General features: G+C 40.0%; 1 protein-coding gene across 1 annotated transcript in view; it reads left to right on the forward strand.

The window, feature by feature from the left end:
- Window positions 1–5,172: 5,172 nt before the first annotated feature.
- Window positions 5,173–25,012, forward strand: part of SLC17A6 (solute carrier family 17 member 6) — a 38,450-nt gene continuing 18,610 nt past the window's right edge. The window contains exons 1-3 of the mRNA XM_068977829.1: window positions 5,173–5,258; window positions 7,866–8,118; window positions 9,732–9,850. Of these exons, the coding sequence (XP_068833930.1) occupies window positions 5,173–5,258; window positions 7,866–8,118; window positions 9,732–9,850 (458 nt within the window). The remainder of the gene's footprint in view (window positions 5,259–7,865; window positions 8,119–9,731; window positions 9,851–25,012) is intronic.

Below are 25,012 nucleotides of genomic sequence, written 5' to 3' on the forward strand. Positions count from 1 at the left end.
TTGTTGGGTGAATATTTGTTGATAGTAAACAGAAAATATTGCATTCAAAACAGCCTCAGAATTAGTCTCGTTGAAATATTCTTCAAAATAAATTTGCTTTAGAAACACCTTACCAGTGATTGATAAATAACATTAATTATGATAAAAAGGAAAATCAAACATTACTATTTCAAAAAACTTATAGCTATTACAACTTATTCTATTGTGAGTAAAAAACATTAGCCCATTTTTACCCCCATGATTGCCATGTCATTTCTAAATCTTAACAGAGTGAAGTATAATGACTCTTTCATTAACTGAGGGATTCCCAGACAACCGAATTATTTCCAAGGACATTAAGTACTTGGTCACACAATTGGAAACACATTGCCCACAAAGGATACTTCATATTTTTAGGTGTAGATCTTAACAAGTACCAAAAAAAGAAGAAGAAGGAAATGGGAAAGGAAGAGTAGAGAAGAAAAGAAGAAGTGACTTCCCTGGAGGTTAAGATTTTGTGCTCCCAATACAGGGAGCTGGGGTTTGATCCCTGGTCAGGATTTTCCCGGTGGCTCAGAGAGTGAAGCATCTACCTGCAATGCAGGAGACCTGCGTTCGATCCCTGGGTAGGGAAGATCCCCTGGAGAAGGCAATGGCAACCTACTCCACTACTCTTGCCTGGAAAATCCCATGGACGGAGGAGCCTGGTAGGCTATAATCCATTGGGTTGCAAAGAGTCCGACAGGACTGAGTGACTTCACTTTTACTTTTGTTTCAGGGAATTAGATCCGACATGCTGCCACTAAGACCTGGTGCAACCAAATAAATAATTTTAAAAAAAAGGAAGAGAGAAAAAATGAAGGAAGGAAAGAAAGAAAACAGTTTTAATTATTAATACATAGACAATTGCTTCTAAAATGATAACATATCCTTCCACCAGAGGGCAACATTTGCAAGACATTTAAATGATCTCTCAAAAGCATTTCCTAACACAAAAATATTAACAAATGCAAACTTATAACACTGCTATTGGGTAATATCTTATGTAATTTTGAAGAACACAAAATTTGATGATGATAATAATTATTTAAACAGTTGCTTATAAAACAATAATACCTAGTAAAACACAAGCAATAAATTGACTTCTTTAAAATATAAGAAGATAGAACTTTCAGAAAGGAATATATTGCTCTATTGGACATTTTTTTCAGTTCATTATTAGCCATGTAACTCAAATATAATAAAAAAAATTTTAGGGTAGAAGAAATGAAAAAATACTGTTTTACATCAATGAATAAATTAATGAAAAAGTCATAGAATTTTACATGTGGAAGGGATGATAGAGATTACATGCAAGCCTTCATTTTTTACAAATAAGAAAATCAGTTTATTAAAACCAAGTAACTGATTCAAAGTTGCAGGGATGATAATCAGCAGAACCAGGATCCAAACACAGTCAGCTGATTTCACAGTTTTTACTCTGCACCATTGATATTCAAATTGTGATCCAGGGGTGCAGCCCTGGAAACTTGTTAGAATTGCTGCACCTTGGTCTCCACTGCAGAACTATTGAGTCAGAATCTGTATTTTAACAAGATCTTAAATGGTGAAAAACTACTCTAATCCATGCTGCTGCTTCATCACTGGTTTCATGACTTCAGGCAAATCATTAACTCTCATTTCCCTCCTCCGTAAACTGGAAATGAATTTAAAAAAAAAAACTGGGAATGAAATTAGTTTGAAAAATCATTATAAAGAGTAAATGAGATCATGTAAATGAAAGTCATTCATAAATTATAACACTACACACATTAGTTATAGTCAATGAAACCTCCTTTTATTGATAACAGTGCTTGGAGAAAGGGGACAATTCTCTTAGAAGAATTGTCTAATAATGCAATTCAAGGCTAAAATTGGATGGAATATTAAGGGTAAGGGAAGGTGTCCAGATAATGGAAGACTTTTTCAGTATTCCTAAGTTAATATCATTTGTATACCTATGAACATTTCCTTGCATAAAATGAAAGCTGGTGATATTAAGATCACAAAGGTACATATTTAATGTTCGGATTTGGGGAGCATGAATGAAGAAAATATGTCAGATTAGTAAGTAATATCTGAATATATGTCTCTTATATTGGGTGTAGCTATTAACCTAAGAATAGCCTAAATGGTAGTCAAGTAACAATTCTTGTAATTTTTCACATACAACATTTTCCCCTTGTTTATGAATTTGCTCAAGATATCCCCTCAGCTGGGATCTCTCTAAGTGCCATCATCTTTCCCCACCCAATTTCCTGGACTGTCATCATTTTTATAGGACTAAATTTCTCTTCACTTTTTAAGACAGACAAGGAAACATCACTTCCTGAAATATTTTCCGTACACTTTCACTTCCAGGCTGGTTTACTTAACTTGTCCAATTTCACCCATAAATAGTTGTAATTGTATTTATGTGTCTATTTCCCATGTAGTTTGTGAGATCTTTCAGGGAACAGTCCCAGAACCTAGTGAAATTTTGAGCACTAAATAATTATTTTTAAAATGAATAAATGAATATTAGCAGTAATTCTGATTCAAACACTTACCCTTTCATCAAGAGAATGGAGAAGAGCCAAATGACAAAGATTTCAATGAGGTGAATGTAATTATTTTACACTACAAACAATGCTTTTGTGTTGGATTTGTGTCACATATATATGACACTGAGCAATCAGGTTTGCTAGTGATTTAGATCTCTAGTTATTTGGGCTGAAACTTAGGCAGGAATTCTTAGAAAAATCATTTTTTATATCACCATCTTAACTTCACAGATATTTATCTGACTTTTATTTTGTATATAATTTTCTGGAATTTCAAGATCACTGAAATCCCTAAATGAATTAAATTTAATGAATTTGGTCATGAAAGATTTGAAAAACAGATACTTTGAAAAGCACTAGATGAGTCAAGTCCTGATAAGCTGGAAGAAGGTTGTTTGGAATAAGGTAGTTTAATGTTTCCCCCCTTCTTTTTATGGTTGATCACCTTTGGGGATGGATACTGTTTTGAGGCATTCCAGAGTTTTAGGAAAATCGTGTTTAGTATACTAATAGAATATATATATATACACACAAATGCACATCAAAATAAGAGAAAGATGCCCTCCAGTATCCTTTCCTTTATTATATTCTTAATAAAATATAATTTGATAAATGTTAAATTTAATAATAGCAGATGGACTCAGCTACTTTTGAAATTTTTCCACTATCCATTCAGTACATGCATATTCATTGTATTATTTGGCCCATCTGGAGAATATTCTTACATGATTCTGTATTTAGATCCATATTTCTGAGATTTGGTACCAGAATCCCTAAGAAAAATCTACTCCCCCTGTTGGTTTAAAGGAAATTCAAGGATTTTGACTTTGAGAATGTAGCTCAAGGACAATCTGTTTTGTAACTATTTGCCTGAATTACATCTAAGAGGTTTGTGATTCATGTCAAATGCATTAATAATTAACATTAATCTTGCATAGTTTCCTCACTTTGCTTAATGAAATAGATTCATTGGTGCCATACTTACATACCTGAGAGCAAATGCCTTTCACGAATGTCTCTGTAATTCTGCTTTAGAAGAAGATGTTACAAAATAAAAAATTTATATTTGAAAAGATTGTAATTTAAAATAAATCTTGAAAATATCATCAGCAATAATTTGTTAAAAAGCACAAGGTGTAGCCACAAATGTCCTCAATATATTGATATTTTAGTAGTCTGTGTGCTGAAAATTAGTTAAAAGTGAAGAAGCATACAATTCCAAGGAATTTATATTAAACTGCTTGTCTTTTATTCAACCAAGATCACTGAGGAACAACTATTCTTTAAAAAAAAAAAATTATCTACTCTCTCTCTCTCTCCCTCTCTCTGCCTTTTTCTGTCTCTATTATTCCTCTTTCTTGCTTCCTCCTTCTCTTTCTTCCTTTCTACCTTTTTTTTTTTTTTCTCTTACCTTTTAGGGGTTAAAACAAAATACATGAACAATATAATTATGCAGTTTGTGTACATACAATTTATTTTAAAGGGAGCCCAGGTGCCCCAAATCCCACAAAAGTAAGTAAAATATGTTGTAATCTTCCTTCCCTGAAACAGTCAGAGTTGGCATCAGCATGCTGGGTAAAATGTAGCAAACTAGAAGTAACTTGTCAATTTTTAATAAAATCTTTCTCCCTTGCAGAGCTAAATGCACCATTCTCCCTGCAAACCCTGGCGACGATGACATCTTCTCACTTGGTTTCCATAGCATCCATTCCTGAATCCCCAGTATGGTCCTTGTTCAGGGCCATCCTTCCAGTTCCCCTAGAAAGTTGGCAACCTGACCAGCCAAAAGAAACCGCCCCTTTTCCGAAGACTTACTCTGTCCGTGGTGCTGAACCATTTTGCCAAGAAGCGCCCAGCCGGGCGCTGTCAGCGGTGCTGAAAAAATCTTCCCTGACGCTGCCCAAATCACAACAGTGTATCTGTTATTTACTCACGTCCTCAAAGAGCAGCAAGCTTTCTCCATCTTAATTCGACTCTACCGCAGAGCAGAGTTTGCGCTGGCGTGATGGGAGCAGATCATGGGCAAGAAGGGAAAACTAACAGCGGCATCGCTCACCTGAGACCTAAGATGCTCCCATGAGTTTCGGAGGTGCTCTGCTTCTTACAGCAAAGGCACCATTTTAAAAAGTACTATTCTTTTGACTTCGTCCTTACACAAGAGTTCTGTGATATTTCCACCCGCGTTAGAAAGGCAGAGGGTTTGTCAGCAACAAGGCTTTTAAAACCGAGGATTTACATTGTTTTCGAGAGGACTGACTTCCAGGACAAGGAGTCATCTGCACCCGCTCAAATACCATGGCACTGCGTGCGCCCTTTGCCACCGGATCCTCCCCTTCCAATGAGACTTTCTGATTGTGTCTACCAACTCTCCTATTAGGAAACCCGTGGGTTGCATGCAGCTATTCTGTTGTATTCTCGTTCTCACTCTCCCTCCCCTCTCTCACTAGCACTCTAGCAAGAGGCACACCGATACCATTCTGCTGAGGAGGAAAAAAAAAAAAAAAACAACACCTACAACTACCTTAAGCGATTAAGACAATATGCGCAACTCTCGCCTTTCATAGAGATCTCTATTTAAATCTGGCAAGAGCCGACACCAAGCTTTGCAAGAATGGAGTCGGTAAAACAAAGGATTTTGACACCAGGAAAAGAGGGGCTAAAGAATTTTGCTGGAAAATCCCTCGGCCAGATCTACAGGTAAGGGAAAGCAAACCTATGTTTGCCTGGGACTCAGCATGAAAAAAAATCTGCAGAGCTATTTCCTTAAACCCTGGTTGCTTAGATATTGTAATACGATCGGAAAATCTTTCTTTTTGCTCATTGCTGAAGTGAGGCTGTTCTGGAAACCTACTTATTAATTCAGGAATGTTGCACTAAATTAACCTGTCTGCTGTTTGTGTGTGTGTGTGTGTGATTTTTGCTTTGGTACCTGCAGATTCTTATCCTTTCCTACTGAGGATTTATCCTTTTTACAATTGGGAAATGACCTGCACCTGTTCAAAGAGCCTTTCTTTTGTTGCTTACAGTGACACCAAATTAAATTCCTTTAATGCAGAAAAAGGAAAAAATAACACAACCACCTAAAAAATTAATAAAATTCTGAAGAGTAGTGGCAGAAAGAAAGCTGGGTTTTAGTTTCAAAACCACTTGAGTAGAGAATCCCCCAGTGGAATCTTCCTTCTGTACTGAAGGAATAATCAAAATATATCAATAATTGATAGCAATAGCAGTTCCTCTTTTTAAATCTGAAACTATGTATATATATTTTTAATTATTTGATCTCTCTTAGATGTCTATTTCTTGTGTGGGAAATATCACAGTGCTTTTAAGAAGAGCCATAATAATAATCAACCAAATGACTTTGGAAGTGTTAGAAACGTTTTAAAATTTTAAATCGTCTCTGTAGTCACTGTACTATTCTGTAAATTTTACAACTTTAAATCTGTTCAAGAATATGACACAAATACACCCTTTCTTAATAACAGGAGCAAAATCAAGAAGAAAGGGCAGAAACAAAAGGAGAAATGATTCTAAGAGAGTGCTAATCTTCAAACTTGGTAAATTGAATCCTTTGGAAATGTATAGGAAATGTAAAGAAAATGACTAATGCACGTCCCAATTTTCCCAATCTCTCCAGCTCTGGTGGGCTTCTTGTAGGCACCATCATGCACCTATGCGGCAGTAAATACTGCAAGGGCCCTGCAGTTCCACAGATGCCCTGGAAAGAGCTATCTTTCCCAGCCCAACTGCCATCAGTGGGGAGTTCAGGTGCAGAGTTTAACTTTGCATATATGAGCAGATGAAGCCAATGTGAAAAAAAAAAAAAACTCATTAATGGAATTTTACTCTCCTAAAATAAATACATTGCCATATGCTCTAATGCTGGAATTAGACTTTAGGAATAAGTACTAACATAGCTACACTTAGCTTTATGATCTATTCCCCAGTTTGTATTTTGTAGAATTTGCAAGTCTGACATTTTTTCCTAGTAGCCTCAAATTGCTTAACAGCTGTCTCCCAAGCTAGGTATTCTTGAAATTGATCTATTTTGCTTTCTCTATGTGTATGAAAATGATTCTGTGTGGCAAGATACATGGTGGATTGGAAAACGTCTGCAAACTATAAACTGAGAGGTTCTTTGTTTAAATATCCATCTCAAAGGTTCAGGATGTGTTACCCTTCACATTCTTCTTTTTAATAGAAATTTCACGGATATACTGTGGACCAGAACAGCACTATCAGCTTCTAAGTTAAACCATTCCATCACTCTACTTTCCCCTACCCCCAAGGACAAAACCCAGAGCGATTGAATCAGAGGGGTGAAATCTTGTGAAACACTACACAAGTTAACAAAACACACACACAAACAGAAACATAAATCTGGTATCTTCTACCTTGATGTGGGACATCTTCCCAGAGTTGATTTGGGGGCGCGTTCGTGTGTCTGGGAGTCGCATTGTCTTTGGAAATGGGCCCAGGACATTTTTCGGTGTTTGTAACTGAGATAGTAATGACGCAAGATTGTGAATAATTAATTATTCATGTTCTGGCAGTAGGAAGCTTTGGTGTCGGCCATATGCGGCGGAGGCCTTTGTTTCAAATTCGAGTAAAAAGAGGGAAAAGAGTAAGCTGTGTCACAGGAGAGTGAACGTTGACCTGGCATCCTGGGGTTAGAGGAAGGGGAAGGGAGAGGGCGTGACGCTCACGGAGCCTTCGCAGACCTCCGCGGGGGCACTGGCCGGGACAGGCCTCGGTCCCCGGGGGCTCCCGGGCTCAGCCGGGGACGGTATCCCGGCGTCCTCTGTCCCGGGGGGTTAACTTAGCCGGAAAGGAAGGGGTACGCGGGTGCAGGAGCGTGCCTGGGCCCGCCGCCGCGGAGCAGCCCTCGGGAGACTGGAGGCTGTAAGACAGCGACTCGGGTAGAGCGCTGCGGCGGGGAGGCGTCTACACAGGTGCTGAGAAGGCGCCGTTCGGGTCACCCTTTTCCAAACTGCAGACCCCACAGGAAAGTCAGGCCCAGGCGATGGATGTGGATCAAGGCACTGTGGGGTGAATCCCCGAGGGAAGGGGGATTGGCTGCCAGAGAAGATAAACTATTGAAAGTTGAAGAGATGCGGCCGCGGGGAGGGAGCCCGGGAGTCCCTGAAGTCTGGTGTGGCCCCAGCTCCCTAACTCCTGAGGGTGGGCAAGGCGGTCAGGGCCCCCCTCCCCCAGCTCTGACAGGTTCCGGGACCTGGGAATGGTCCCGGCGTAGGCGGGGTGCCTAAACCCCGCGCCCTTGCCTCCCCACGCTGTGCCGCGCAGGGTGCTGGAGAAGAAGCAGGACGCCGGGGAGACCATCGAGCTGACGGAGGATGGGAAGCCCCTGGAGGTGCCTGAGAAGAAGGCGCCGCTGTGCGACTGCACGTGCTTCGGCCTGCCGCGTCGCTACATCATCGCCATCATGAGCGGCCTGGGCTTCTGCATCTCCTTCGGCATCCGCTGCAACCTGGGCGTGGCCATCGTGGACATGGTCAACAACAGCACCATCCACCGCGGGGGCAAGGTGATCAAGGAGGTACGCGACGGCTGGCCCCGGGGTGTCGCAGACCCGCTTCCCCTGTTTGAGCCTCGCTCTCCCCGCCGAATGCGGAGGGCGTGGTTGCCCCTTCAAGGCCCCCTCTAGCCCTGCCCTTCTGGATGTGGCCGCGGCAGTGTTATCGATCCCCGTTCACGTTGGAGCACGCCGCTTCTGTTCTCTGGGCCTTCTTTTTCTCCCCAGCAACGTGGAAAATAGTAAAGTGGAAAAAGCTCAATAGCTTTTTGAGGATAGAGATTTCATACAAGGACTTGATCCTCAGTACCGTCCGTAAAATCTAAATCGAAGTAGTTTTCTTTTACCCGGAGGAATAGAGCAGCAGATCAGTTATTATTTCCCCCAACTCTCTGCAGTTCTCTCCCAACATTCTTAATCACCACAATGAAACAAAACCGAAAAACAAATCAAAGCAACTGTGCACACCTATCGGCAGTTTTAGCCAAGAGATCTTTAGGAGCCGCCCTGACTGGCGGACAAAGAGGAGCTTGACAGGCTCAGGGTCACCGGGAATCCAGTGCCGCCCTCCCGTAATCGTACAACGTGCGTTGAGTGGTGCCTAGAGGGAGGTGGGGGGGGCGGTCAAAGTCAAGGGCCCGGAAACCCGCGGGTCCGGAGACTTCCTGTATAGAGACCTGAGAGAATTTAAGTGGCAGAGCAAGGGTTGGGGGTTGGGATGATAAATTCGGGATGGGCTTGTGGATGGGAAACTGTGAGCGCTGATGGGCCCTGGGTTATTCTTGGAGATCGTGCAAAGGGCGTTTGGTTTCAGAATTTTATTCAAAGGGGTTAGAAAAAGGGTCTCCAGTTTCCCACGCCGAATAAGGGCTCTTTCACCTTTCCTGTGCGGATAGTTAGCCCCAGTTTACTTAAGGTTCGCCTTGGATGGCAAGCCACGCTGGCGAGGGCGGAGTTAGGCCAGGACCTTCAGACACACCCCTCTTCTGCTCGTCAGACTACCCCTGAGTGCCACCTCCGTCTCCACTAACTCCCCCGGTTTCACTGGGCCTTTTCAAATCTTTCTGGCCCAGACCCATCCCCACTTTTCAGGGACCACCATCCTTCCCACTTGCTCCTCCGACTTCCGCGCGTTCCATCCCAAGCTCCCCAGCCCCTCTTCCCCAGCTTTTTCCCAGTTGGGTTCCATTCTCCCAGCGATTCCACCGCTGCAGCCGAACAGGTCGGCCTGGGCTACATGGACCCCCGTCAGGTGTCTCTGTCCCCCGCCAGCGAACAGAATCTCCTCGCGGAGAGTCCTCATTTCCCAACCTCAAGCCCTGCCGGCTCGTCATTCATAGAGGTGATCCGACCTGCCAGGCAGTCGTCGGGGAGCAAAGTCAAGGCACCCAGCTTCGCTATGAATCCATTTCAAACGAGCACTGTTTTTCACTGAAAAGAGGATTTTCTTCTCTGTAAGAAGGTATAGATTTAATTTTGTTAGGAAACGAACATTAAGCCATCCCCACGACTAGAAGTCAGGGAGTACCGCGGGCGGTGAGGGCCGTTCGGCAAAGAATTACTGATCGTGAATTTCCAGCCCAAAGCCCTGACTAAACGATCTCCCTCCACCTGTTTCTTTTTCCCCTACTCCATAGAAAGCCAAATTCAACTGGGACCCGGAAACCGTAGGGATGATCCACGGTTCTTTCTTTTGGGGCTATATCATCACCCAGATTCCGGGCGGCTACATCGCTTCTCGGCTGGCAGCCAACAGGTAAAGCTCCGGGGCCCGACGGGGCGCAGAGAGGTGGGATTTATACCCCCCGAAGGGTCGCGGAAGCTGGGGCCGGGGCGAGAGCCCCTCGGGACTGGGGAACTCCTGGACGAGGTCTCCTAGTCCCCTGGAATACACTCTCGGGGCTGGAACATGGTGCCTCCTTCCAGAATAAGGCGCCCTCAAGGATGTTGGTGCAGGTTACCGCCGCCCCCTCCCAGCGCGGGTGTAACCGGCTTCTGATGAAATGGTCGACGTGCCCCAAGGCCTGGTAGGTGCTGAGGCCGGCCGGGGAGCCGGGCAGCTGAGACCGTGCCTCCCGATGCACAAAGGGTGGGGGCGTCACTGCGCGCCGCTCCGCGCATCCCGCGGGTACCACGGCTCTGTGTCATGCTGACCTGGCAGGGCGCATCGAAAGCCCGCCCAGATGGTGCTCTGGGTCTGCCGGATTTGTTTCTATGGAGGCAGGCGGGATTTCAGGCGCCCCGGGTGCGATTCCACCTGTTAATGAGCTCGGCGGAGTAGGGGCGGGGTGGGGAAGGCGCTCAGCTGCGTCCAGCGGCCTCCAGCCTGGCTGCGGTGGTGACGGCGGCCGGGGTCCTAGCGCCAGCCCTCGAGTTCCCCTGCTGGCATCTGCAGAGGCACCCCGAAGTGCGAGGCAAAACGACTGATGGGGTGGGGTGGGGGTGTCAAGGAGCATAGCCTGGCCCTCCGACGGTGAGAATCAGCTTCACTTGCTTCATTGTGTGCACTTAAATCTAAGTGTTAAGCTGAGAAAGAACAGATGCTCTCGCCTTTCCTGGTATTGCTGCATAGTGGTTGGTGGTTTAGTCGCCAAGTCTTGTCGGACTCTTTCAACTCCGTCGGGGATAGCCCGCTAGGCTTCTCCATCCATGGCATTTCCCAGGCAAGAATACTGGCAGGGGTTGCCATGCCCTTCTCCAGGGGATCTTCCCAACCCAGGGATCGAATCCTGGTCTCTCATATTGCAGGCAGATTCTTTACCCTCTGAGCCAACAGGGAAGCCCATTTCCTGCATAGAGACCCCAAATAAAGATTTTGGGTCTTCTTTCAGAGCCTACCTAGGACTTCACCTCTCTCCTTCCCCGCCAAAGATTAAGTGTTTCTGGGAAGTGATCTAGAACTGGGCACCTCTCTAGTCTTGAACTCCTCTCTGCTTCCCTAAACTGGTCTCTCATCCCTCAGTGACATCTCCCAAGCCCCTTCCCTGGCTTTTGTCACCTGCAGTCCCATTCAGGAGAGGCGTTTTCTGGCCCCAAATTTCTCAGTCATCTCCAAGACCTAGGGAGAGATTCTTGGGAATTTATTTTCGGCTTAATGCCCCTAGGGTGAGGATTTTTGTCCTCAAAATGTTGAGGAGAGTGCAATAGACTAGAAATAATGCCTCTTGAATATTATCTTTACCCTAACATTGTGATGGCTAATACTCAGGCTCAACAGGATTAAAAATATATGTGTATATATATATATGTATATATATATATATATATATATATATATATATATATACTTTTAAAAATGGTATCAGTTTAAACTGAAAATTATTAACTGTGTAGAGAACCCTATTTTATGGATGGGATAAATTTTAAAAATTGACATAAGGCAGAAAAATTTAAAGGAATATTTTCTTAAATATTACTGGCAATAAATCTGTTACATTTTGACTTTTATATCTATAATGCAGTGCCAATAATTTTTTCCTAAAAATATTTTCCAAAACAAAATAAACTTCCCAGAAAGATACTCCAAACATACATATGTAAAATATTTTTCACTTCAGTGGAAAACCATGCATAAATTCACACACACACAAGGAAACTCAATAAAAGGTGAAATAAAAATATAATGGCTATGCCTTTAAGTTTTTTTCAGAGTCAAAACCTTCAGCTTGCCAAATGTTAAAATGCTAACATTTTCCTGCCAGGAGAAAACATCAGGGATGCTTTAGCTTTCACTCTTTCTAACACTGGGAGGTCAGTAAACAGGTTTTTCTAGGTTAAAAAAAATGCAAGCTCATTGCTATCACTTGTGTCATGTCTAGTAAAGAAAAGGCTGATGCTGACTCAGGTTCTAATTTATTTGAAGATTTTCCTCAAGAGAAAATGTCCTGAAGCTTAGAATTTTTATTTGGATCCAAAACCACATTATCTTTAAGTAGATATTTAGAAGAGAGAAACAATATTTTTCATATACATGTTTTGTGTTATCCAAGGCAGAGAAAACAAAGTCAAATTTTATTGTAAAATATTGTGAACAGATAAGAAAGTGAACCTGTTCGCTTTTTAAGATTTTGATTATCTGCTTTATTTTTAATATTTTAAAAAGCATTATTAAAAGCATACAATGAGAAATATACACTGGAAACCTCTTGTGAAAACAGGTTTAAAAATGCATAACATTTCCTTTTCTGATTATAAAAGTGTTACATATCAAATAGGAAAAGCATTGTAAAAAGAAAGGGCAATAAAAATCTTACATAACTTAATCACCCAAAGACACTTTCATTGACTAGTTGGTAAATGTCCGATTAGTCCTGTACATGCTGTGTATAAGTTTATCTTAGAAGACTTTTTTTAACATGAAGTTTTATGAATTTTTAGAATTGGCTTGAAAGATGTGTGTTTCCATTTTCAAAACAGCAAAAGCAACATAGCAAGACCAATTTTCCACCTACAAGCATTGTGCACCCATTCTGCCTTCCCTACAGATCATTTAATAATAGAACAAGCTTTCCCTTGAGTGGGATGCTGGGGACAGAGTCCTTTCCCTCTTGGTGTAAAAAAAGCTCTCTTTGGAAGTGTTTGCCATCACTGTTGTGGGTGGAACTGGAGTAGAAGAACTGACGCCTGTGGAGACAGCTCCCCTAGAGAGAAGGGCTTCCGATTACACCTCCTGGCAGATTTTTCAATGAAAAACAAACAGCAATGATTTGGCTTCTCCATTTTATGAATTAAGCAAAAACAGCCCCACTCTTGGTCAGAATACAGATTTCTTGGTTCTTTTTCTGGTCCAATTCTCAGAATTCTTGCTTTTCTGCTCATTGAGAAGAGGAGGTAGGGGAGTTGTGGGGGAAAGGAAACTGGGTCTCCAGGAAAGCTCCTGAATCATTATTTTCTTTACCTCGCCTTAAAGGGCTATTGCACACCCTGGATAGGAGAATTTGGTCAACTCCCTCTATAGAGGGTTTTAAAGTGGGGAATCAAAGGAAGATGTCTTACAAAACCTGTAATGTTTTTAGATGAGAACATATTTAATACAGTGATTAAAAAGTATTGGGGGCAAATTAATTTTGTCTTTAAACAATAAGATTGTAGGGCTTATGGTAACTCAGATACTTACAAATGTGAAATTACTAAAAACTATCTTTATCTTGCATTTAGAGAGTGATGAGGAGCCTGGTCAATGACTTAATGGAAGAAACAACAAAATTTTTGCAAAGGCATAACCAAAGAAGGTCAGCAGATTTATCAAAGGAAGTTTGGTCAACATTATGTTTTTAGTGGATGATGTTGTATTCAGAGACTATTCTTGCCTCTGTCTTGGTGGAAATATTACTTAAGCACTATTTAAAAACAGTCCCTATTCTGCTCCTGTCCTCCTGATTTCCCAACTCTGCTTTAAGTTTTTATGTAGCACCACTGCCAGCTATCATACCAGTATTTTTCTTAATGATCTATAACTAAGAAATAACTGCTTTCTACAGTAAAATGTGAGCTCCAGGAGTAAAAGTAGCTTTGTCTTATATTAACACCACTATATCTCTAGCATCTCAAAGAGTGCCTGGCTTATGATAGATACTGGTTGAGTAAATGAAATAACATCTTAACAAAGTGTTTCACACTTAAACTACAGATTCTAAAGCCAATAGGGTTGTGTTCAGACTCCTGAATGTACTACTTAATAACCGAATGGCATGAAACATTATTTAAACTCTCTGAGCCTCGGTTTGTATTTCTGTAAAAGGAGTTAGTTAAACTATTTACCTGCTGGAGTATCATGACGGCTAAATATGAGAATATGTGTAAAATTCTTAAGCATGCCTGGTACTCAATAATTGTTGACTGTTACTTATTTCTAATAGCATTTTATATTCAGAAAACAATGAAAGAAAAAGACCCTGATCATTCAGTATCACTTGTGTTTAAATTTGCCTTAAGAATTAGTAATGCAAAAAGATTATTTCTCTTGTGATAAAAATAGCTCTTTTCTCATATCAGATTTCTGTCTTTAAAATTATTTTCCCATATATATTATTCATAGTTAAAATTATTGTTTGCTGAAAGTGCCAGAAGTCTCATGTAAAGGCTTGTAAACAGCTGTCTTTAAAAATACTTTTAGCCAACAGTATAGGGATTATAGAATTTCAGTATATGGAATCTTTGAATTCTAGCTAGGCATTATAAATGTGCTTAGAGAAATCCATATAAGTTTGAGGTTAGACTTCTCTGATAAAAATTAAAGATTATTTCCCACACCCCTATCCTTTATTCAAAGATAGTTCAGTTCCTAGTGGAACATTTTATCTTTTCAGGTATTCTTGGGTTTCTAACTTGACTTTTGCTAAAGAGAAAACAGTTCTTTATTCAGATAACAAACTGACCATCACATGTATCTGTAGCATATAGTGAACTCCTGATAACAGAAAAAACAGCAAGTGAAGAAGAACTAAAGAGCCTTTTGATGAAAGTGAAAGAGGAGAGTGAAAAAGTTGGCTTAAACCACAACATGCAGAAAACTAAGATCATGGCATCTGATCCCATCACTTCATGGCAACTAGATAGGGAAACAATGGAAACTGTGAGAGGCTTTATTTTGGGGGGATCCAAAATCACAGCAGATGGTGACTTCAGCCATGAAATTAAAAGACGCTTGCTTCTTGGAAGAAAAGCTATGACAGACCTAGACAGCATATCAAAAAGCAGAGACATCATTTTACCGACATGGTTTTTCCAATAGTCATGTATGGACGTGAGAGTTGGACTATAAAGAAAGCTGAGTGCCAAAGAATTGATGCTTTTGAATTATGGTGTTGGAGAAGACTCTTGAAAGTCCTTTGGACCTCAAAGAGATCTAACCAATCCATCCTAAAGGAAATCAGTCCTGAATATTCATTGGAAGGACTGATGCTAAAGCTGAAGCTCCAATACTCTCGCCACCTGATACAAGGAACTCTCATTTGAAAAGACCCAGATGCTGGGAAAGATTGCAGGCGGGAGGACAAGGGGATGACAGAGGATGAAATGGTTGGATCCCTTCACTGACGCGATGGACATGAGTTTGAGTAAGCTCTGGGAGTTGGTGATGGACAGGGAGGCCTGGCGTGTTGTAGTCCATGGGGTCGCAGAGAGTCAGACACAACTGAACTGAACTGAACTGAGGGTTCAACTCATTTGATCCTCTCATTTTATCTATTGGGAAAGGAAATAGAAAATCAGGGAGGTGGTGACTTGTTCAAAGTCACAAAGAGATTGTGACTAAAACTCAGGTGTCCAGTAATACATGACTACAACCTCTCTCTGCACTGAAAGTTGACATCTCTGCCTGATATTATATGGTTTATTGCAATATTCACTTTCAGTAGCAAGTTGAGCCCTCTACTCTCTGAATGAGTGCCTACAATCCATCATACCCTAAATCCAGGACAGAAATCCATGAATTAGAGAGAAAAGCCTTTAGCAGGCCCCAGGGATTCTTAGATTTTTGTGGCAGGAGAAACATACTATATCTGCATGTGTGTACTGGCTCCCAAATGATTTAGCCATAACCCAAGTGATTCTGTTCTTTTCCCTGCAAAAGGCAAAATGCATATATGATAATAACTTAGACAAATAGTGTGATTTTTCTGGAGGGAAAAAAACATGGTATTTGGAAGTTTTTCTACTGACCCAGCCCTTCGGCAGTTTGAGCTTCTAGAAGATTGTAGAGATTTGAGCATGACTGGGATAGTTTAGACCCTCTGTCTAGAAGAAAGAGGTTCTTGCTTGCAACTCTAATTGATACAGCTCAATTTGTACTATCGCTATAAAGGAAAGAGGATTTATACTTAAAAATTAACAAATTCTAATGTACAGATTATAGAACTGTTTACTAACATGCATTTGCATTTATATAAGTGGAATTTGGTATACTTTAGGTAAATATTCTGGCTTGCCTGATTATGAAAACTCGTCTTGTGAGAATGATTTTCAGAAAGAGGAACAAAAGTGCTTTAAATACAATGCCTTCATACTTTAAGCCTAGATAGAAATAATGTTACTGGTACTCTTCTGTCATTTTCTTTCACAAAAATAAAATAATGAAGATATTTCTTATAATAAGCACTGGAAATAGATCCTTAAGTCTCATCATCAAACTCTCTCTTTCTCTGTCTCTCACCTGTTTATCATCTTTTGTCTTCTACGCTTACTTAGCCATTGCAACACTGATTGCCTGCAGGAGTTTCTTAACTCTTTCAGTGAGAAGCATTTACAAATTCCTTTTGGTGAGAAAATAATTCAGACTGTGACTATAAAGCCTGCTGCAAAATACCACCATCTTGCTATGAGGGAACTGGTTCATAGTGAGCCAGTCCTTTAGGGCCAGAGGTGACTATCTCTATTTCAGTCATCTGACTGCCTATCAAACATCTAGCCATTTCCCCATTGTGGGCTCTATAGGTTGGTATCTGGGGCAATGCAGAAAAGGTCTTCTTTTCTTCTGACAAAAGAAATACCCTTTCCAGGAGATGAATAGATGTATTGGGGAGGAGGGGTCCCTAAGGGTTTGCACGTGGTTTGCTGACACGGGCTTCTCTCGCCTTCCAGTCTCCTCTCCTCCCGCCCTTACTAGGTCTGGCTTCCGCTGCGGCTGCCACATCCCACTACTGCAGTGCAGAAGCAGCCTCTGGGGGGAGGGACATGATTTTGAAGGAGGAAAGTCAGGTGGGCAGCTGGTAGAATGATGCCCCCGCTGCCATATGCCACTGTTGGGGCTGTCTAATTTCTCTGTCATGAGTGATGAAGTCATTTTTACAACATAATGAGGTACCAAGGGACCCAGAGGGCTGGCTTGCGCTTGTGTATTCCTTTTTTAATTTGGGAATGGGAGCATCAGATGTGACAAAGGGAGGCACCCAAGCCCTGATTTGATTAGATTAAATCCATTAAACAGCCTGGCTCAGTCTATTCCTACAGATCCTCTCCAAGAGGATTAGTGCCCCACCTGGGGTGAGAAACACTAGATCCTTGTTAAGTGACAAGCCGCTACGCAAATGGAAACTGATTGATTGATTCCAGGAAAATAGATATCATCTGTAGAAATGACAAGTCAGCAGTGTTCCTGTCACCTCTTCCAGGCAAATGCTTGTCGGGTGGGCTTGATATGTGAGGTTGTTTGTGGCTATGGGTCATAGGAAAAAGAAGATGACTGGGGATTTCACAGCGAACTCACTGTGGGTCACACTGAATGTTAATCATCAGGCAGGTTGTGATGCTGGTTTTCAGAAACTGCCTTTGCTTCTTCAGATGTTTCTGTATCAGATATACTGTATGTTTCTCAGTTCTGGTAATCTGTTTATAATATAGAACATCCTCTCTCTCTCACTCACACTTACACAGACACACACACAGACACACACACCTTTCCTCTTTTTTTTTTTTTTGTCTTACAGTATGAAGTGATTATATTCTCTTACATATAATCACTTTAAGAAAACACTGGAGGGGGTGTGTGTGTGTGTACATGTGTGTATAACAGAGGAGAAACAAGTAAAATGAGGTTTTAACTTGAAAATAAGCAAACCAAGTTCATCTTAGTATGTCATTTACTGCAAAGGAAATCATGAGGAAAACAATTTTAAGTAGCTTTCAAGTAGTTCATCCTTTTGAAAAGCAATCTTAATAAGCAAATGGCTGTTATTTCATTTCACAGATATTGTAATGATGCTCTTTGATACATTTAGAGCATGAATTAGTTTCTAATCCTGTTCTTCAGGCATAGAAAAGTTAATATTTTTTTATATTTACTTTTGCATATTTCTTTGCTTTTTTCCCTCAACCAAAATTTATACCAGGAGTGGATTTTTTTAGGTAGCACCTTAGTTGCCAGTTATAAGGACAAAGGCTTTAAACAGAATAAAATATAATTTTAGTTGAGATTCCTCTTATTACTTGGAACTTCAAGTTCATCAATATTTATCTAATTAATGATATTATATATTGACTATTGTTCAGATAAAGCAATATTTTAGTTTATTTCATTGCTAAAAAATTAGTAGAATTTGCATTGATTGCTTGTTTTTATATATAATACTAATATAAATATACTGACATAAATATACTACCTGATATTACATATGCTGATATAAATATTGTCTGATATTATTGATAATGTACATTTACAAGTCAGAAAATTAAGCAAGTTATTTTAAAATGAAAATATATTCGGGGAAATTTATTTCTACAAAATATTTTATGTAAAATATAATATTTACTTTTCTTCTCATTATTCACCTTTATTTGGAAGAAGCTGTGATCAGACCTTACATGAGTTTCTTAATTGAAATGGATTATAAAGCAAAAAAAAAAAACAAATGGAAAACTCAGGCTATGGATCAGAAATTGGATTAATTTTACAAATGTGTAATTGATTATATTGAATAATATCTTAAATGTATATTCTATAATCATCAATTCATGAAAATATTCTCAGATAAAATACATTACTATTTACAGTTTACAGCTTTACATTTAACCTATGGTGAGACATTTAAAACCCACCTGCAAGAAAGCTACAGTGGAATTTCAAAAGACAAAGTTGTTATAAAAATGAACCTGAAAAATAAATATTTCCTTTGAACTCCTGAAGTCAAGCAGTAGCATGGCTGTTTAACTCATATGATACTGTAGAGTACAACCTTCTCCTAACCCATAGTTAAAATGAATCCAGAAATCTAGCTCTGATATTAAAATGGGGGAAAATAGAAAGCCAGCTCTATTGCACAGCAACACAGAAGAGACACTCTAATCATGTAGAGTGGAGAGGGCGTGAGTGAATATCAGAAGGGCTTTTCAATCAATGTGAGGTAGATCATTCAGGTATAAAGTTTTTTCTTCTCCCTAAACAGTGCAAACAGTACAGTTGTATTGGGGGTAGGAAGAGAGAGGATGTGAAATATAAATTGTCTTCATAATTTTCTTAGTTCTCCATTTTAGGAGGCAGATGCAATTACAATTAGAATTAAATTAATAAATAGGCATATCACTAAACTTTTTATATATCATCATTCTTCCTTACAGCAACTCTATAAGGCAGACATTCTTATATATTCAAAGACATTGTGTTACTGATCAGAGGACTGAACAGAATAGCAGAGTAACTTTCCCAAAAATCACTACCTGGTAAAAGGAAGAGAGGTCTTTTGATCAGAGGATAAACTTGAAAAACAGATGATGGTGGGTATTATTTTCAAATGCAGTTGTGTGTCAAAGCCGAGACTAGTGCTAGGGAAATAAAACACACGTGAGTAGTAAATGTTTCTTAGTACATAATCTATTTACTATTTCTTCAACTTGTTTATGTTCAGTGCTTATATTTGTTGGTTTCTGTAACATCAGGCCAAACAAAAGTGATAACTGTCAAGTATAATACAACAAGCACAACTACATTAAATACTGATAAGTGGAGAAATTCTTTAGGAGGACAGTATATCACCTCTGAAACATTACCACCTAATTTGATTTTGAAAGCAGAGCTTAAAGAGAGTCATTTCAGAACCTGATGAAGATGTGCTGAATAGAAAGTGTAATGGCAGTTGATTTTAGTATATCCCACAGTGTTGTTTCGAAGACTTAAGGATGAGGCCAAACTGGGCCACGCACTTGCTATTTCAAGTGCAGATTTATCCACAGGAGTATTCTCAATTCTATTAGTCCAGAACTACTATCCTACAGTTATTCTAGGGAGTAACTCAGCTTTTTAGGACTGTTAGAATACCCAGAACAGTAGGTTGTCCCCATTAAAGACTCAAGAACAAATAAATGGTCAACTGATCTTAAAGGCTATTGGGATAAAGAAGGCTCAAGGAAGAAAGACCTGTCATCACCTACATTTAGGGAAGGGAAGATATCACTTCCTCAAATTTAAAATCTTTATACAAAAGGAGCTGGTGGTGGTTTCTTAAGCACATGCAAAGTATTCTGCTACCATCTAGGAATTCGAAGAAATAAAAGACCTAAACTGTGTTGTCCAAGAGACACAAATAATATGGAGGATCTTGGGTTAAGTCTTTTGAAAGTGATCTACAGTGCTTTAGAAATATCTGAGAGAGACAGCTGGAAAAGAAAGGTGTGTATGTGTGTACATGTGTGTGTGTGTGTGTGTGGTGGGTAGGTATTGAAGGCAAGTATGTAGGGGATACCAAGACAAGTAAAACTGATCTGAAGAAGACTGTCAATTTTTGTTTGCTTGTTTCTTGTCAGATATTTTAAATAGACTGTTGAGGCACAGATCAATGTACTGATGTATTTCAGTCCATACTATGTGCCCTCAGAATGGGAGCCAAGATTCAGGCACTTTAAGCTTCCAGAATTTCAGGATGACACGGGACAACTTTGAATCCATAGTCACAGAAATAGCATTATTAATTAGAGCAAAAACATTCTGGAGAAAGAAGACAATAACAGTTCTCTGGAGAACTCTGTTGAATGTTAGGGAGTTTCTATATCATGATAGCTGATATTATAAACCACTTACTGTTAACCAGATACTGTCTCCTTTCATAATTGATTCATTTAATCTTCATGATAATCCCTTAAAGTATGAAGATACACTATCTCCACTTAACAAATGGAGAAGGTACGGCTTAGAGAATTCAAGTAGTAACAACTGCACAAGATCAGATCTAGCAAGAAATTGGAGTTGGAAGTTGAATTCATACAGTCTAACCATAGAACATGTATTCTTAACTAATGTTATGTTGTAGTGTTTCATATGTCCCAAAGAAAAATATGGCAGGCACTCAATCAGTTTGGTTAATGAACTGAAGTGAAAATTGCTGTTGTGTCCGACTCTTTGCGACCCCATGGACTATACAGACCATGGAATTCTCTAGGCCAGAATACTGGAGTGGGTAGCCGTTCCCTTCTCCAGGGGATCTTCCCAACCCAAGGATCAAACCCAGGTCTCCTGCATTGGAGGTGGATTCTTTACCAGCTGAGCCAAAAGGGAAGCCCAGGAATACTGGAGTGGTAGTGTATTCTTTCTCCAGAGGATCTTCCTGACCCAGGAATTGAACCAGGGACTCCTGCGTTGCAGGCGGATTCTTTACCAACTGAGCTTTCAGGGAAGCCCCCAGTTTGGTTAATGAGGACAGTCAAAACAAGGTCAGAGGACTCCTCTTTTGGCCTTGATCGAATGATCTATGTATAATCTGTATTTTATCAAGGAGATTGTTCTTTTCAGCAGGTGTTTCCACTTCACCCTTGCTGCTCCCCTCTATAATAAAAGGCAAGGCTCTTATTTCAGCTATGACAAGCTCCATTCTCTCTGGGCCTTTCCCTTGCCCCAGATCTGTCTCTTTTGTGAAGGCTGGGGGGGGGGGAATATCTAGCAAATTACTGCTAAATCAGTTATTCTCATATCAGGAAAAGCAACATCAACACCACCAGGGTACTTGTTAGAAATACAAACTCTAAGGCACCATACCAAGCTAGGAAATCAGAAGCTCTGGTCCAGCCCTCTGTGTTTGAACATGCTCCTTAAGGTGATGTTCATACATGAGGAACTCTGGCAATCATAATGCTAAACTATGTTACATTCCAGAACTTTTTTTCCATCCTCAGTTTTCCGATTTCTTTGACTTCTTTTCTGAAGCTTAGATTTTGTTCATAAAAGGACAAAACCCTCCTCAAATGAGCTCTCTATTTAACTACTTACTTCAAATCAAACTACTAGGTATACATTAAATGTTACAAGGATGGAAAAAACATCACAGGAAATATGGGCATTCGTTTATAATGACTTTGCATGAATTTTAATCTATAAAGATATTTAATCACTGTGTTCTACACCTGAAACTAGTATAATGTTGTAAGTCAACTATACAAAATAAATAAGCAGACAAACCATAGGAGGGACAGAATAGAGCTCTTCTCTCACTCCCCACCGCTGTGGCCATTCATCTTTCAATAACATTTTGGTCTTTCAGAGTTTTTGGTATCTTATCTGCTGCTGCTGGCACTGTTAGGGCTAGAATTGGTTCTGCCTCTATTGAAGTACAATATAGCTTAGGGGTTAAGTATTTAGAACCTACAACCAGACTGAGTCATTATAAGACATAGTTCTCCACTTAAAGTGTCTATGTGACTTCAGCACCTTATTTAACTCACCAGGACTTGGTTATTTTATCCATGAAATAAGAATGGTAGTAGTCGCCCTCCAATATTGTTTTTAGTTTAAAATGACTGGCACACAACTAGCACAATACCATTGGGTGTGATTATTTCTCCCTGACTGACTCACATTTATGGATTTATTTTTATGTGCCAGGCACCAGTCTAAGCCTTTTAGGTATATTGTCTCTTTTAGCCTCACAACAGTCCTATGAAGTGTGATAGACTAATACAATCATTGACCAACTCCTAACACCTTTTAAATGCTTAGGATATGTCGGACATTCTTCTGGGTCCTTAACTGGTAATAAATCATAGGTTCTATAAATACCCCTGTTTTGTAGATGAGGAATGAAGCATAGAGAGAAAAGTACACTGTTTAAGATCACTCAAGTAGAAAGTGACAGGAATGGACTTTGAACCTCAGATGTCTGGCCCTAGTAAACATGATCGAGGCCATTACATTCCTTTTTATAGACAAGAAATCAGAAGCCAAATGAGGCTAAGTAGCTTTCCAGTCACATAGTTATTAACCAAGAAAGCTAGAATCTTATAAAAATTTCTGTACGATACTGATATCTTTTCTTCCTCTCCCACTTTAGTGACTTTGACCGCTTTGCTCCCTTGTAAGCCTTCCTCTTATCTGAACTCACGTGTATGCTTCTCACCTTCTGACTCCCTGACTTCATCATTTCCTACCCCCTCAATTTCAGCAAGCTTTTCATGTCTACTTAACTTTAGGGGCATAATTGCGTTCCCTCTGTGGTCAGCCTAAACTCTATCAGCTCCAAGATGCCGTGGACTTATGATTTCTTCTCTTGCCTGCCCTACACCTACTTAAACCCTCCTTACAATTTCCCTGCTCATCTCACTCCTGATGTTCTTCTACTCACGTGTATCACTAGGTTCAGCCATTTTCAATTCTGCCTTCGTTTTGGATATGTAATGTAATCTCTTCCATGTTTTGAAACTTTGCTGATTCATTTCCTCTTTGGAATTTCTTCATATTAATCTTCCAAAGCCCAACTTTACAGGTTCCTCCTGAAGGACTTGTTTCCTTGCCACGCCAGCTGAGATGGACTTTTCCCTCCTTTGCTCTCCATTTGCACTCTGGTTATGGCCTTTAGTGCAAGCTGTGTTTTGGCTAGTTGTCTTTCCTTTGCTCTCCTACTACACATAGAGCATCCTGGTCTTTTTCTAGGTGCCTAGTTGCATCATGTGGGCTCCCCTGGTGGGTCAGCAGTAAAGCATCTACCTGCCAATGCAGGAGACGCAGATTTGATCCTTGGGTTGGGAAGATCCCCTGGAGAAGGAAATGGTAACCCACTCCAGTATTCTTGCCTGGGAAATTTCAAGGACAGAGGAGCCGGGTGGGCTGCAGGCCATGGGGTCACAGAGTCAGACATGATTTAGCCACTAAACAGCAATAACAACAAGTTACATCTTGTAGATAAAAGAGCAGAGATTTACAGATTTCCATGTCAGAGAGTTTGGAATTCAGATACCAGCTCTATCGCTTGCTTTTTTCTCTTACACGGTCTGTCTCTAGTCTCTGATTTGTAAAATGAAAGGAAAGTGTAACTCAGAGTTGTTGTGAGGATTAAATGAATTAATGTAGGTGGAGAAAGTATAGCAAGTAAAGTTTGGCTCCCTTTTCTTCCTCAACACAGTACCCTAAATAGAGTCTCATAGAGGTTTGAAGTGTGAAAGCATAAATCAGTGTTGAATGAAGTGGCTGTCTCAAGTTTGACTATCTGTAGTACATTAAGAAAAACGTAAAGACGTTCCATATTGGCCAAGAATTTTGATAGTCATCATTTTAATTACTTGGATATTGATTTAGATATCATTTTCATAAAATTAGAAAAAACTAGATTCTGAAAAGTTTTATGAATTCTATTCTTAAATAGTTGGAAAAAGTCAATCCATTTTTATAATGCAATGGCCACTAATAATAAAGAGGATAGCTAAACAAATTAAGAAAGTTAAAACTAGGAAGCATTTGGAAATGTCACAGATTATATAATTAGAAATACTATTCAGGGTAAGAATGGAAAGTAAACATGGAAAGTAAACATTGAAAGTAATCTACTGACATTTTAAATCTCAGGAATAGTGTGATTTCAAGTAACTTAGTGAAAAATGAGTATTTAAATTTTCAGTTTTAATTCTGAAACACATTACTGACTACATATTATGTACACAATTAGATATAAATCCCAGCAATAAAACCCACTGACCTTGGAATTATATAGACTAGATTTAAAACAAGATTCCTCTACTTGGAGCTGCTTAACAACTTGGGCAAGTGATATCACTTACTTCAGGCTTAGTTTCTTCATATAGAAAATGGGTATATTAATAATGTCATGTCATTGGGTTGTTAGATTTTTGGTATGTGAAGTATAAGCATGACGTCTTACCAGTTGAATAGTCACTCATTAAATTTAGTTCTGACTATAATATGAGTTGGGTAACAAATAGTTCATGATTGATTCGGTTTTACTGGCAGATGATTTTGTCCCCCAAGGGATATTTTGTGATTTCTGGGGACATTATTGGTTGTCACCATTTGCAGGCATGGGCTACCAGCATCTCGTGCATAAAGGTTGGGGTGCTGTTTACATCATCATACAGTGCACAGGACTACATCCCACAATAAAGAATTTTGTTCATCTCAAAATATCAACAGTGTGGGGGTTGAGAAACCCTAAGCTGAAAAAAGATAAAATTAATCTCTCTTCAGTTTATCTAGAGATAGCAATGTTTTCAA

Source organism: Capricornis sumatraensis, chromosome 8 (genome assembly GCF_032405125.1).
Source record: "Capricornis sumatraensis isolate serow.1 chromosome 8, serow.2, whole genome shotgun sequence".
In the NCBI taxonomy this organism is placed as follows: domain Eukaryota; kingdom Metazoa; phylum Chordata; class Mammalia; order Artiodactyla; family Bovidae; genus Capricornis; species Capricornis sumatraensis.